This window comes from Copadichromis virginalis, linkage group LG15 (assembly GCF_057382275.1).
Source record: "Copadichromis virginalis isolate Kocher_CV1m ecotype Utaka linkage group LG15, C_Virginalis_male_GT1.1, whole genome shotgun sequence".
NCBI classification, from domain to species: domain Eukaryota; kingdom Metazoa; phylum Chordata; class Actinopteri; order Cichliformes; family Cichlidae; genus Copadichromis; species Copadichromis virginalis.
Window position 1 is genome coordinate 12,192,642 of NC_140632.1, and position 13,793 is coordinate 12,206,434.

Below are 13,793 nucleotides of genomic sequence, written 5' to 3' on the forward strand. Positions count from 1 at the left end.
GACCCCAGAGGCAATGCATGAAAAATTCACATTTTCTAAAATATATGATTGAGATGGTAACGCAAATTTTTTTTTAACCTGCAGCCAGCTTGTTTTTAATTCTTTTTATTTATTAAACTCACAATGACACCTAGGTCTTGTTTACACATTTACATATCAAGGCTGGCAGTGTAGGCAATAGGGTGGATCCAAAGAAGCAGGTAAGAAAATCTGGTGAAGTGTTTTAAAAAGCTGTGATGACAATGGAGAATTAGAGGTAAGCAATGTAACAGATACAGTCACCAGGCATGGTGGCTCTGAGAAAAGAGCAGCTGAAATTGAGCCTTTATGAATATTGAACAAATAAGGAAAACAGGAACAGGTGAGACATTTGTGATTTATACTTCTGCAGCGGTAATGAAGCTATGTGTAGACAGAATGCTGATTGGTTCAAACTCTGCTTGAACAGGAAAGGCAGTGATAATAATAAACCCAGAGTAATAAACATCTGAATGGAAGCACAGACAATGGTTGCTTCTGATGCTCAGTTTTAGTTCACTGCAAAGAACTTCTTTGACTATTATGACTTCTGATTTCATGGCTGCAAGGGCGACACTGAAGGAACAACTTTAGCACAAACATGAACAAAAGCAGTCCACATTGTAGTACGCTGATTTTTCTACACTGCCCTCAAGTGACAGCACACATCTACAACATACTGATGTGGGTTGCAAAGCTCAGTGTAACACCTGCACGCTACAAAAGCAGTACCGTGCTGGGAGCTTAAGTGGTCGGGGTAAATCAGGTGAAACCGAGATGGAAGCAGAATCTGTGAGTGAAGAAATGCATGAACTGTGCGCCCAAAGGCAGAAATATAAATACATGCAGGAATGTAGGGCCTTTACATTACAATATCTTGAGGGGACTGTGTTTGTGAAATGGTGTTAAATAAAAACAAACAAACAACTGTGACATCACACTGTTCCTGAGTACATTTGGAGCAACAGAGGAACAACTGGGTTAGCAACACCACAAACGCTGAAAACACCACAACAAACCCCTCATGTGGCTCACTGTTAAATAGATAAAGGATCTCTGAAAATGCAAAGCACCATTAACTGAATATAAAGGCAATATTATTATATTAAACTGCAGATAATCAAGAGCGCCAAACCTGTATGTTGAGCAGCAGGGAGTGGTAGCGGGCAGTGAGCTGAGTGGCCGTAACACTGATACGACTGCTGATGTAAGTTTCCTCCAGAACCTCCTGGGCTAAAGATGAAAGTCCATCGACTTCACTCTGCCGTGTGAGCACTGCCTCCAGACACCCCTGATCACAAGGGACACATAAGTTTTAATATTTTAGTTACATACTGCCAAAGCTATAGATGATTTATATGTCAGCAAAGTTCATTTAAAAGCCAGGTGTCAGAAAACGCATTACAAGCAAAACAATATAGGGCCTAGAAGGACAGAAGGGTGTGTGTGTGTGTGTGTATGGGGACCAAAAATTGGAATTTTACTACACTTGTGGGGACCGACAGCCCTTATGGGGACCAAAATCCCAGTCCCCACAACTTTGAAGGCATTTTTGAGACTCAAAAATGGAGTTAGTGGACACTTAGTGTCAGGGTTGCAATTGGGTTAAGGTCAGGTTTAGGGTAAGAGTTAGGTTTAGACTTTCTTTTTTGATGGTTAGGGTAAGTGGCTAGGGAAAGCATTATGTCCCACAAGATATGAATCCCCAACGTGTGTGTGTGTGTGTGTGTGTGTGTGTGTGTGTGTGTGTGTGTGTGTGTGTGTGTGTGTGTGTGTGTGTGTGTAAATGCAAGGAAGGAAAATACTGAGACTCTTTGGCATCCTGACAGTGGCAGGAAGCATGCTCCAGAGGGAGGAGACCAAGTATGGGAAATACTGCTGTTTTATTTGAAACATGACAAAGTGATGCGCTGTAGTATAAAGTGACACAATGCTTCACAGCTTACTGCATGTGTGGCTGTGTTTTTAGGTTAGTTTGCTTCTTCTGTGTCCTGAAATGTAAATCACGAAACTGTGAGCTTGATATTCTTCTGTTTGGTTTTCAGTATAACCAGAAGGTACCTCTGACTGAAGTGACCAGTGAAATAAAAAAAAACATTTGTTGAAATATTATTAAACTATGGTATTCCATATGGTGGCTGGGATGGGCTCCAGCCCCTCCAGCGACCCTGAATTGGATTAGCAGAAGAAAATAGATGGATGGGTATCGCTAAACAATTTCCTGGCTGGGGGAAGTAGCTTCCTGAAGTCTCTACATCCTGGCCCCCAAAAATAAATTCTTCTAATAAGACAGTATGTTGTTCCCTTTTGAGCTTTACAGTGTTGACAGTTGCATGAAATATCAAGGGCCTGTATCTTATATGGACTGCAGCAATCAGGCCTCTTTCTCACCTGGAGTTTCTTCAGCTGAATCTGCTTGGTGGTTGCGTCTGACCTCCGATTACTTCTGATATTAGCTACCCTCTCCATCTCCTCCAGCCACTGTGCCAGGCTCAGGAATTTATGTCCCATCTGCCTCAGTCGGGTCAGCATTGAGTGCAGCTGGCCTTGAGTCTCCTTTAGACGGCTCTGATAGGCCGCCCACTCTCGCTGAGCGGTGTCCAGGGCTCGGTCCTCGATCTGAGGTATACCCCAGGGGATTACTCTCTCTCTGCTGGTGAGCACAGCGGAGAGTAAGGCTTGGCCATTTGAACAGTGCTCCTGCAGGTTCTGTGAAGAAAATGAAGAGTCAAGAACAAAGTAAATACTGGAGGTCACTGAAGACTTAAAACATTTAGAAAGGGTTAGGTGTTAGGTGCTTTACTTTTGAAAAATACGACTATGCGTAGGCAGGGTTAAAAGTTTGCAGCTATTCTCTTCTCTGATCATAACCATATAGAGTTGACATAAAACTCCACAGTGTTTCTACCTGTAGCTGCTGCAGTGTATTCTCAAGTGTATCCACGTTTCCCTCTGGATGGGACAATGAGGCCAGAGAGGCCTGCTCCTTCTCCAGCCAGTCCTCAAACACATGTAACCCCCTTTGATACTCTTGATGCACCAGCACCAGCTCCTTGGCCTTGCTGACTGCATTCTGCAAAAAATAAACAAGACGCAAACATTAATGGATGAAAGCAGTTCAAGCTCAAAGAGAAATATGTGTAATGATTTTACAATAATTATTAGGCAAGTCAGTAAAATTTTCAACAAGTTCATGCCCTTCAGTATTTTGGGGAATATAATTAATAATAATTAATTTCTGAAAAAGCATGAAGCAAGCTTTTAAAGAAATACACTCAAACTATTCGGTTATTATTCAAATGCCTGCAGAGGAAAAAATGAAGCCGTATGTTCTGAGTAAGCACCTTAGCCTTTTCTTTGAGGGAGTTGTATCTACACTGCAGCTGCTGCACCTCCTGCTGTGTCGTGTGGTGTTCAGTCATATTGGAACCCTTTGTGGCAATAGTCTCCAGAGGACTGCTATGACTCAGTACTTCCTCATAGAGAAGCTGGAAAGAAAGGAGAACCCATAGATCATTGCAACTGGGATGCTCTGAGGTATAAATGTAACTGCATGAATCTAAAGCGGATAAATGGCTAAAATTTTAATTAAATTAAAATTACAGTCAGGCTAATCTAAATACAGAGTTTGGATAGTCTACAGTGGCATTTGATACCTTGGTCTTTCCCAGGTTAGCAGTCTTGTCTCTCATCTCAGAGTACTGTCTGTCTGAGCAGCTAAGCGTCTCTTCAACCCGATCCATCCACTGCATAAACTGACCCACGTCCTCTTGATAGCTGGTCCACTGCGACAGAGCACCTTCCAGCTGACTGTCACCATAAATAAGGCAAAGTTAGCACAGAGGGAACAAACAAGATTCTGAACAGCTAAATCTAATAATCCCTTTAACCTTTCAACTAGCAGAAATCCATCAAGGGAAACTAGGCAGTTCCCAGTCCCATTTATCAAAGACTGACAGATTAATTGCCCCATGCTCACCTTTTACACTGGATTGAGGCAGACAGCAGTGAGTCCCACGAGTCTTTGAGGTCTTGGATCTGTTTGCGAATCACCGGGACTCCCTCAGCTGAAGTGTTCCTCTGGACTGCCTCTCCCCGCGTCAAGAGCATTTTTAGCTGGATCTCCCTCTCCTGACGGGCAGTTAGTAAGGCCTACAGATAGAGGTGAACACACAGACAGAAAATAACTCTCTAAAGGGTAAAATGCATCTCGCCCTGTTTCTTTCTAAACCATTAAAATAGATGCAACATATCTACAGATAAAACTTGTGTCAAGTCAGAAATCTGCAGTTGCATGGTTTGTAAAATAAGCCTGTGTAATGTTTACTTCTGAAAATTTTAAACACAATATCTCAGTTACAGGGAGGGCTCAGTCACACAGGCCTAGAGACTGGTCGGCAACAGGGCAACACCAGTCTCTATTCTAGTCGGTGGAAGCTGGAGGTTTCCTGCTGTCGCTGGGTGAAATCACTTGTAAAGATGGTGCTGACTGATAACCTTCTTGTGATTGCTTTGGTCACTAACAGATTGCTGCAATCCTCCGTTTCTTGCATGGAAACTGACTTATCTGCCAGCACTCTACAACTTCTTGGTAGGTGGCTGTGAAATTGTGAAGCCTGTGACGCAAACAAGAAATGGAGAACCTTGTCTTGGTTTCAACGGTAAGGCATTACTTTCACGGCTTATTGTTTTTTTTTTAATTACACTGCTGCTTGGTTGTTGGTTGCAGCTGTTTGCTGGTAATTTGGTATCTTGTGTGCAACATGCAGGGGACCACAGCAATCTGTACAGCTCTCCGCAACAAATTTAATCAAGCTACAGCAACCACACGCCAACTTAATAGGGAATACTCATTTTTGTTCCTAGCGGCCAGCAAAGAAAAGTCTTGCTAGGAAAATGTGCATGAATGGACTTTTTGTGTATCCCTTTAAAGAACTCCATCCATGTCTTCCTTCCTTACTTCAAGTTGTAACATCCGGTCCTCCAACAAGCCCTTGTCTGTAGTGGTGGAGATGCAGGTGTTGAGGACCCGCTGAGCCTCACACACCCAGTCCTGGAGCTCTTTCAGTCCTTCAGAGAAAAGGCGGTGTTCCCCTACAATGCGCTCAATCCTGGATGCCTTGTCCTGTTAGATATTAAAGTAGAGTAATGTGACTATACTCCTCAAGTCTTTCCTTACCAAAGAGTTTAACATTACACGTGTTTCCAGTGAACAACAACAGTTTCTTCATATTTTTCTGTGTTCGTGTTTGAAATTACAGCCTTGTTTTCCCAGATAGACATCTCTAGAGACTCTCCCACCCACATGTTATAGCACAAGAAAAAAAAACGCATTGTGTTTTCAGTCATCACTCATACATCTGCAACATCTGTGGATCTGCAAAGCGCAGAAAGTAAAAGCTTCAATAACTGGTGGCAATTTTTGAAGTGTTTTCATTCCTGTTTCCACGTCTAGGATGGAAGAGGACCTAAAAATAGCACTTCACTGGCTGGCCAGCAAAGTAAATAAATCCCATTCATCATCGCCGGGGTACTCTCATTGTCCCGAGGTAACAGAATGGTGCTCTGTGGTCAGCGTAATATTTTGTTCTGTGATGTATCAAATTAATCATACGAGTGCGACCACTTTAATGAGAGCTCCACAAAGGTCAGCTTCTCAAGCAGTGACACATTTCAGCTGTGACATTTCAGAAGTGCTTTAGTGGATAAAGGTACGCTGCACAGTCTTGGCCCTTTTATGCTGATGAGGCTGCAAGCACAAGGGCGTTTTAGAGGTAAGAGAGATTACTGAGCTCAGGTAAATTACTCTGGGAACCAGGTCTTCCCTTGGAGACATGACTAATGTGCAAGGGGGCAGCAGTCCATGACACGGCAGATCATACAACAAAACAGCGAACACCACAGCTGGACAGAAAGCTCTTTAGTGTTTATCAAGAGCACATGGGTTAAGCAAGGCACATTTCAGCACACTGTAGCAGTCTGTGATAGAAGCAGAGCATAAAGAGAGGAAAGGCTAGAAATAAGGTTACAAGGCGTGAGCGGTGTTACCTTGGTTAAGTTGCTGAGGGCTAGGTATTGTGCTGACAGCTGAGATACTCTGTGGACGAAGCCCTTTCCGGCTGCTTGTCCCTCCCAGAGTCGATGAGCTCTTTCCCTCAGCCTGCCCAGCTCTACCTCCTGACACGCCATCTCCTCCAGCACACACTAAGCCGATGTGAAGCAGGCAAGTGGTGGAAAAACAGAGACGGAGCAATTGGATGTTGGTGAGCGCAGGGTACAGAAAAAGTGATGGGTTGGAAAGTATGGTTGTGTGTGAGCACCATTAGAGGTGAAAATGAAACAACAGAAAACATAACATTTTTCATGACAGCAGAGACACGAGGCACAAGAAGCGCAGAGGAGGAGGGATATGGGATTAACATGTCACAAGTACACACTAGAGCACATCAAAATACATGGATAAAAACAGAGGAACACGAGCATCAGCAGTATTTCTCCTGATGTTCACTTTTACATATAAATGCTGTTATTAGGTTAGACACCACAGCAAAGAAGAGGCACAGGAGACACGGCTGATAACGTAATCCAAAGACGGGTTGTATACATGTTAAAGGGTAAGGAGGATTTTCCCTACATGAGTTCAGAGACTGAAGCCTGTGTGTTTTATTGTACTTCAGGTGCTGTGGGAAGAAATGTAATTGCTTGCAGGGACCAGACAAAAGGCAATGACGAGAAGTGCTACAGTGGGGGACAGAATAAATATAAAAATAGCAACAATGATACGAGCAGAGCTTTGAGATGGGTTTGATTTTTTTTTTTTCCTTTGTCAGTTTTATCTTTTTTAACGCTTCATGCCTGTCTTCCCTTTTTGTCTCTGCCAGACGTGGCAGAGGCTGTTATCGCATTCTGAAAAAGGCCTTTTAGCCACGCAGTGCTTCAGCTTTGACAGAAGGAGAATTAATTAGATTTCTGGACTTTTCTTCTGACTATTGTGTCAAGACGCAGCTCTATTTTGATCCAGTGGTGCTCGAAAAATGTAATTAGGTCCTTCTCTTCTCCCCAGTGAATTGAAATTGTACTTCAGGGATCCATATCTGATGGAGAGCTGACTATTTAGTATCCTTGGAAAATCTACTTAATATTCAATTTGCGGTGTAATGACAAGGTTTATTTGAGTGAAGAGAGGAAATTAGAAAACATCAGTGAGAGCAGCTGAGAAGAGAAATGTAAAAGGGGCAGCCTCACTAACGTAATGCAATTTAACAGTAAATGGACCCTACAGTATTGATTAAAATGTCCTGATGTACTGCTACAGGGGTGGACTAACAGATTGACCCTTCATCAGCCACAATAACCGCAGAAGTAATGTCATTGTAAGAGGACTGTAATGTCCAGGGAGAATCATGAGCACGACTGTGGGCTTCACAGTACCTGTAGTTTGCTGAGCTCCTGCTTCTTGGCTGGAAGGTCATGTAGGCGAGCACTGCTCTCCTGAACTCTGACCTCTGTGCTGTTCAGCCATTCCTGCAGAGGCTCAGCACTGGCCTCAAACTCTGTCATCTGGGCCTGCAGGTTCTGCAAATGTGAAGTAACTTGTTAAATACACCTTTTGAGGTTCTGAATTTGCACAAACTGTACAAATATCAGAGAAAGTGAGCACTCTGATAAAAAAATGAAACTAATGATTGCTTGCTTTCTTGCACATTAAATACACATTGATGTAATTTTGCAGCCATCTGCTAAGCACGGAAAACAATGCACCAACCTTGAGAGCATCTTCTCTCATTTGCAGGTTATTCATCAGGCTCTTCCAGTCTTCTCTCGCATTTGCCACCTTGGCCTTGATTCCCTCCACCCTGTCCTTGGACACTACAGCCATCAGCAGCTCCCCACTGGCTCCTACTGTACTAAGCCTGGCCTGGCCATTCTCCCTGTCACTCAAGAACTCCTAAGGGGATACAGTACACAGACAAAGACAAAGGAGCAGTGACTATTTAACTGAAGCACGCACACAAAGGGAGAAGGGTGTGAAAGGAGGGGAAAAAAAGACTGAATGACTATCCCAAACTTCTTCTTTTTTTGCCTTTTGCTGCAGTGCCTGACGGGTAACAAAGCCATTCTCTACATTGTCAACAAATTTTCTCTCAAGGTCCCAGAATGTGACCCTACATTGTGAAAAGCAGTAATTACATTAGATGAAGTCATTACTAATTCTACATGCATATGAAGAAGTGGCCTGACCCACAGACGCAATAACAGATAAGGGAAGTCAATGAGCCTGAAATGTGTCTGCTTTTTTTTTTCTTTTTTACAAAGCGCCTTCATACACACCCACCGGCAATGTACACACACATATTAGGATAAACACGCATATGCAGCATGCACACACACAGACACCCCTCCCTCTGAGCTGAGCCGATGACAGTAGCGCAGCAGGGACCACTCCACCATCTGTGCAGTCAGCACATCACTTACACACACTATCTAGCTTCAGCCTCCTCAAAACACACACACACACACACACACACACACACACACACACACACACACACACACACGGTAAAGTAAAAGGCACACACAAGAAAAGAAAGTCTCCGTCACCGTTTCGCTCTCTGTGTTCTACATTCATTTACTTGCTCGCTCTTTTTCTTTTCCACACTTGCTGTCTTTCTCACCCTGCCAGTGTAACCGTATACCACCAATTAAGCATGACACAATGGATACCCCAGCCCCTCCCACGCTAGCCCTCCTGGAGGTCAGCCATGTGGAAACATTGTTCCACATTCCTCACCAAGTCAATAATAAATAAAACATGATTGCCTCTCTAGTCAGAAAGTATGAAAATCCCTCTCATCCAAAAAACTAGAAACTTCTAAAGGAGCAGACTTTGCTAAACCCCTGCAGAGGATTTCCAGCAAATTATTTTGTCAAATAACCACACGTTGCTTTGCCATTTTGAACTCACTCTCCCTGACCACCTAACTGTTGATTCACTGCTTCGTCGATCATCTAAGAGCTCCAAAATATGGTCTGAGAATGCAGAGTTTAGAAATAATAGCACATTGCTTGATAGTAATGCGGTGCATGGATGTGGGGATGTCCACCTTCACAGACAAGCAGCTGACTATTAGCCAGAACCCTGCGGTGCTCTGAAGAGGCTGCCAGACCTGCCAGAATTTCAGAGACTTCTCAGAAAGAGAGACACACAGATATTTTGAAGAGAAAGGCTGAGAGACCCCACTGTGGAGCTTTCTCTTATCTCTTTTGGCTATGAGCCCATTTCTAGCTTATCCAGGCTACTGCAGGTCCCATCACTCCAACAAGCCCACCAGCAGACACTCAACAGTGGGCATGTTCACACACGCTTCCCTTTGAGCAAACATCCAATGAAAGAGGATTGATTGTTTAACTACTACATCTTTTGCTTTTCTTTGTAATACCATATTGTTGCTTAGCCTGCCTCTATGGAAACAAAATAAAAAGCGAGAACCAGTCTGTAATTAGCAAGAGTGGATTTAAGTGGACTCAAACTGATGCAAGGTTGCAGCTTCTCAAGGAGCAGACAAATGGCTTTTATGACAAGAAGCTTGTTAATATCATCACCCCGAGAGGCAGGAAAAGTCTGGTTTATGTAAGTGAATAAATGACACTCCCTACCTCTACTATCAACAGACACTCACAGAAGCAATCTGCCTGTAGAAAAAATATCATACGGCCACACTGGCTGGCAGCTCCGAGACATCAATATGAATGAGCACAAAACAAGTTATTGAAAATGTTATTTCTCAAAAGACTTGACTACAGTAATATTTAGTTACGTTTCCATCCCCAAAAAACTGCTTGATATGCTGGTATTACTTCAGTCTGCCCTGGAATAATATGACAAAAATGTGATTAAATCTGTGATTAATTCCTGCATCAGGTAAGTCTGTCTTGGAAAAACACCTGTGCAAAGAAGACAATGAACTTCAATTTTACTACAGTTATATGTCCCCTTAAAAAACACATGCGCATACACACACACACACACACAGGAAGAATAAATTTTTTTTTAGCTGTACATAAGGGTTTTGCAAATTATATCCCTTACCTGAATCCTTTGCAAAGCAGAGGAGGCCTCTGTGACAGTCTGTGGCACATCAAAGCATTTGGCAGTGCTGATTTTGGCATTGACCAGCCACTGCTGGAAGTCTCTAAGGGCTGCACGAAACCTTTGCTCCAACAAGCGCTCCTTATTTTGACATTCCCTGGATGCACGAAGACTCAGACTGCAGGAAAGAAGAAGAAAAGAAAGAAAAGGCCTCATTTAAGTTGTTGTTCATGGGTTGAAATCTCCCGTGAGAAATGAACAAAGAAAGAACGAAGCTACAAACAGAGGAAGTGTTTACTGCCCATGTGTCCATCAAAACAAAGGAGACACGTGCTGATGCTCTGATACTGTCCAGACTGTACTCACGTCATGGAGGATGAGCCAGGGATGAGAAATGGGCAGGTGGAGAAGTGGGTGAAGTGGAAGGAATGAGCGCTGGGGCAAAGAGGGAGAGCGGGGGGATGGCGCTAAGGGGCACTGTGTGGGAGGGGGGTTGAGAGGCAACATATGACTGGGGCAAGAGTTCACATGGGTGACAAGATGGAGGGAACGAGGCACGACAGCTTGATGCTATAAGAAAGAGATGAGATGGAGGAGATATGTGAGGAAGCGGTCACAGCGAGGCTTGACAGAATATCAAAGGTACACTTTCAAATTTGGATTTTAGGAGAATGAAGCTTTTCATCCAGAGGAATTTTTCTGCTATTAATATATTAACCACAAGGTACAGCAGGTATGTAACTGAAGCATAATAAAATCACTTGTTGAATGAGACTGAGATTTGAAGCTTTAAAGGATAGCTAAAAACACAAGAAACCATAATAATCTAAAGGGATGCACAAACAGAACACACAAAATGAAAATGTCAGCGAAATTTGATGACAACTCCTAACTTTACGGAGCGTGATAATAAATTTACAGCAGCTCAGGAGGTAGATTGGGTCGTCTACTAACTGGAAGGTTGGTGGTTTGATCCCTAGCCCCTGTAGTAATTGTGCTTAAGTGTCCACGGGCAAGATACCGAACCCCAAAATTTCTCCCAATCCATCGACTGCAGTCTAAGTGTGTGCATGATAGTCAGAAAGCACTTAAGGGTACAAAATAAAGATCTTTATGAATGTGTGAATGAGCCTTGGTGTGTTGATTTAGAGTAGAAAAGACCCAGCAGCAAAAGTACCAGCCCAGTGGGAGCGGATGTTGTTGATTGGCACATGAGGGGGTGGGAGACCAGCTGTCAGCTACAAAATGATCGGCAATGAGATTTTTTATTTTTTTTAATTTGTTAATGGTGCTTTGAGTACATCATGAGACCAACAATCAGTTATGTGTTTTTATAACCAGACACAATTCAGGTATTTTACCATATTAGGCAATTTAAAAGTATAAAATGGCAACAACAAAAAATTTATTTCAGATTCAAATCTCCAGCATGACGCACTACACAACCACCCGTCTTCTTGACCTCCATACTCCTTCACACACTTCTGCTCAGTGCTCCCTGGCACTAAATTTACATAACCAAATTGTGAGGTGTGTTATGACCAACATAGATACAAGTTCATATATGGATAAGCTATATGTACAACCAGCAGAATTATTTTCTTTCAACTCTGGGATAAAGAAAAAAAATCTATGTACATGTAGTTTCATTCAAAATAGATTTAAACATGATGTAAGACAAAAAAAAGAAAAACAATTACTGGATTTCACACATTGTGGGGAGTGTGTGAAGGTTAAAGGAGGAAGGGGGAGACGTGGATGACAGCAGGGAAATAAGGTTACTTATCAGAAATAGAGGTATGAAAAACATGGCAAAAAACACATTGTCCTCATGTAGCATCTCAATGCACTGAAACACGCATTAAAGTCAGGCACAGACACTCTTGAGCTTTAACGGTGTGATGAGGGCATGAAAGGGTAACACAGTGGGGATAGCACGGGTGTAAAAGAAGCACTTTTTCTGCTGTGACAGACAAAATCTGGCATGCGGTATAAAGAGGAGGTGGGGCGGAGGGGAGTTATAGCCTTTTCCTCCTCTCCTCTGACTCCTTTTTTTTTTTCATTCTGTCTGTGCACTCTTCTTTCTGCAGCGCTTAAATGCAGGACAGGTGCAAAGAGCGCACAGGCCAAGTCTATTACAGACTAAACAGCCAAACGAATAAGGAAAGGTGGTGTTTTGCCAATCAGCAGTCTACGCCAATTAGCTGCCAAAGCATTTCCAAAAAGCTGACCTCACTTAGATTGTCTGCCAGTAAATCTTCAGAGAAGCAGCAAATAAAGGAGATCATTTGCGCTACGGTAGAAGTTTACACTTGTACATGAATGCGTTGAATGTGCATGGCTGTGTGTGTGCATGCTCTGTTGTTCTTTTGAAAAGGCACTGCACGGTGCGTTCACAAACAAGTGGTGCTCATTGAACACGGGCTCACTTGAGGGTTTAAAGCAGGCAATTAGAGCTCAGTAAAGAGACTAAAGTGGGTATCAGTGTGAAGAAAACGACCTTCCAAAAAATTGTAATTTCCCTAAAAAATTACACTCGGCGTTGCATAAAATTAAACTGGGGAAGGACACAAACATAGTCAATAAGTGGAAGTGAGGGAAGACGGTTAAATGTCGCTTAGCAACTGGTGACTCTGTTGTTGTCCGTCACCTTTCCACCTTCACCTGGCTGATACGGACGTCAGACCTCTGTGTGTTATTGCGACAAGCGCGCGACAAGCGCGCGCGCACACACACACACACACACACACACACACACACACACACACACACACACACACACACACACACACAAAAGAGCTTATAAAACATAGCCCTGGCTTTTGAGCTGTAATTAAGGAGAACTTTCCTTTCCTGCTCTTGTTATTGTGTTATGGAACAGCTGTTTTTAAGACTGTTATATGGAATAATGTGTGACATCAACAATAATTATGAGCACAGGTTTAATTGAATCATTAAAATGACACATTTTTATATAATATGCCAGTTAAAAAGTATGTCAGGTATCTGCAGAATCACATACTTGTACAGTAATAAATAGCAAATAACTTGTTTATACGTTATGTTGCACGTTGCATCATAATCACTTGATCATCTGTATTAATCACAGGCTTTTAATAAAAACTGTCTAAAGGATAAGGTTGGCTAGGTTGTTGACTAATAGCTAATAAAGCTTCTCTTTCTCCAATGCCTCAATCAATTATGGAGTACCTCAGGATTTGATTTTAGGTCCCTTTTTGCATTATGTGTCCGTTAGGCTTTATTTTTCACAAGTACAATGCATCTTTCAAATGATAATCCAATGTCACACAAATATTTTAGGATGTGTATTTCTACAGAAAAACTGTCTTCATCTAAATGACACACAGACAGCTGTGATCATTTTTAGCTAGCCATTTAGGACCATTAGCACTAAACCTTTAAGCCCATAGCAAAAGTCTTGGTATCACCTTTGACCTTGCACTTAAACCTAAATCGAATTAATTCACTTCCGCTCTCTATAAACAGATAGCTACAGAAGAAAATGCAGACTTTTTAGGCAAAACACAATTTCTTTAACATTGGAAGTGTCTTGGTTTTACTCAACGTAATCATACATGCATGCCTCCACTGCAGAACGTAGTTCTAAAGTTCAAGAGCTTAAAAAGTGTGGCCATGTCTATCAAAAAACTCGGATCAGATGATT

General features: G+C 42.5%; 1 protein-coding gene across 1 annotated transcript in view; it reads right to left on the reverse strand.

Moving 5' to 3' along the window:
* syne1a (spectrin repeat containing, nuclear envelope 1a) overlaps window positions 1–13,793 on the reverse strand; it is a 130,622-nt gene that overhangs the window by 67,096 nt on the left and 49,733 nt on the right. Inside the window, exons 56-66 of the mRNA XM_085431938.1 lie at window positions 10,109–10,286; window positions 7,784–7,966; window positions 7,450–7,593; window positions 6,067–6,222; window positions 4,979–5,143; window positions 3,998–4,170; window positions 3,675–3,828; window positions 3,363–3,506; window positions 2,927–3,091; window positions 2,410–2,727; window positions 1,154–1,309 (exon numbers count right to left, since the gene is read on the reverse strand). Coding sequence (XP_085288064.1) covers window positions 1,154–1,309; window positions 2,410–2,727; window positions 2,927–3,091; window positions 3,363–3,506; window positions 3,675–3,828; window positions 3,998–4,170; window positions 4,979–5,143; window positions 6,067–6,222; window positions 7,450–7,593; window positions 7,784–7,966; window positions 10,109–10,286 — 1,936 coding nt within the window. The remainder of the gene's footprint in view (window positions 1–1,153; window positions 1,310–2,409; window positions 2,728–2,926; window positions 3,092–3,362; window positions 3,507–3,674; window positions 3,829–3,997; window positions 4,171–4,978; window positions 5,144–6,066; window positions 6,223–7,449; window positions 7,594–7,783; window positions 7,967–10,108; window positions 10,287–13,793) is intronic.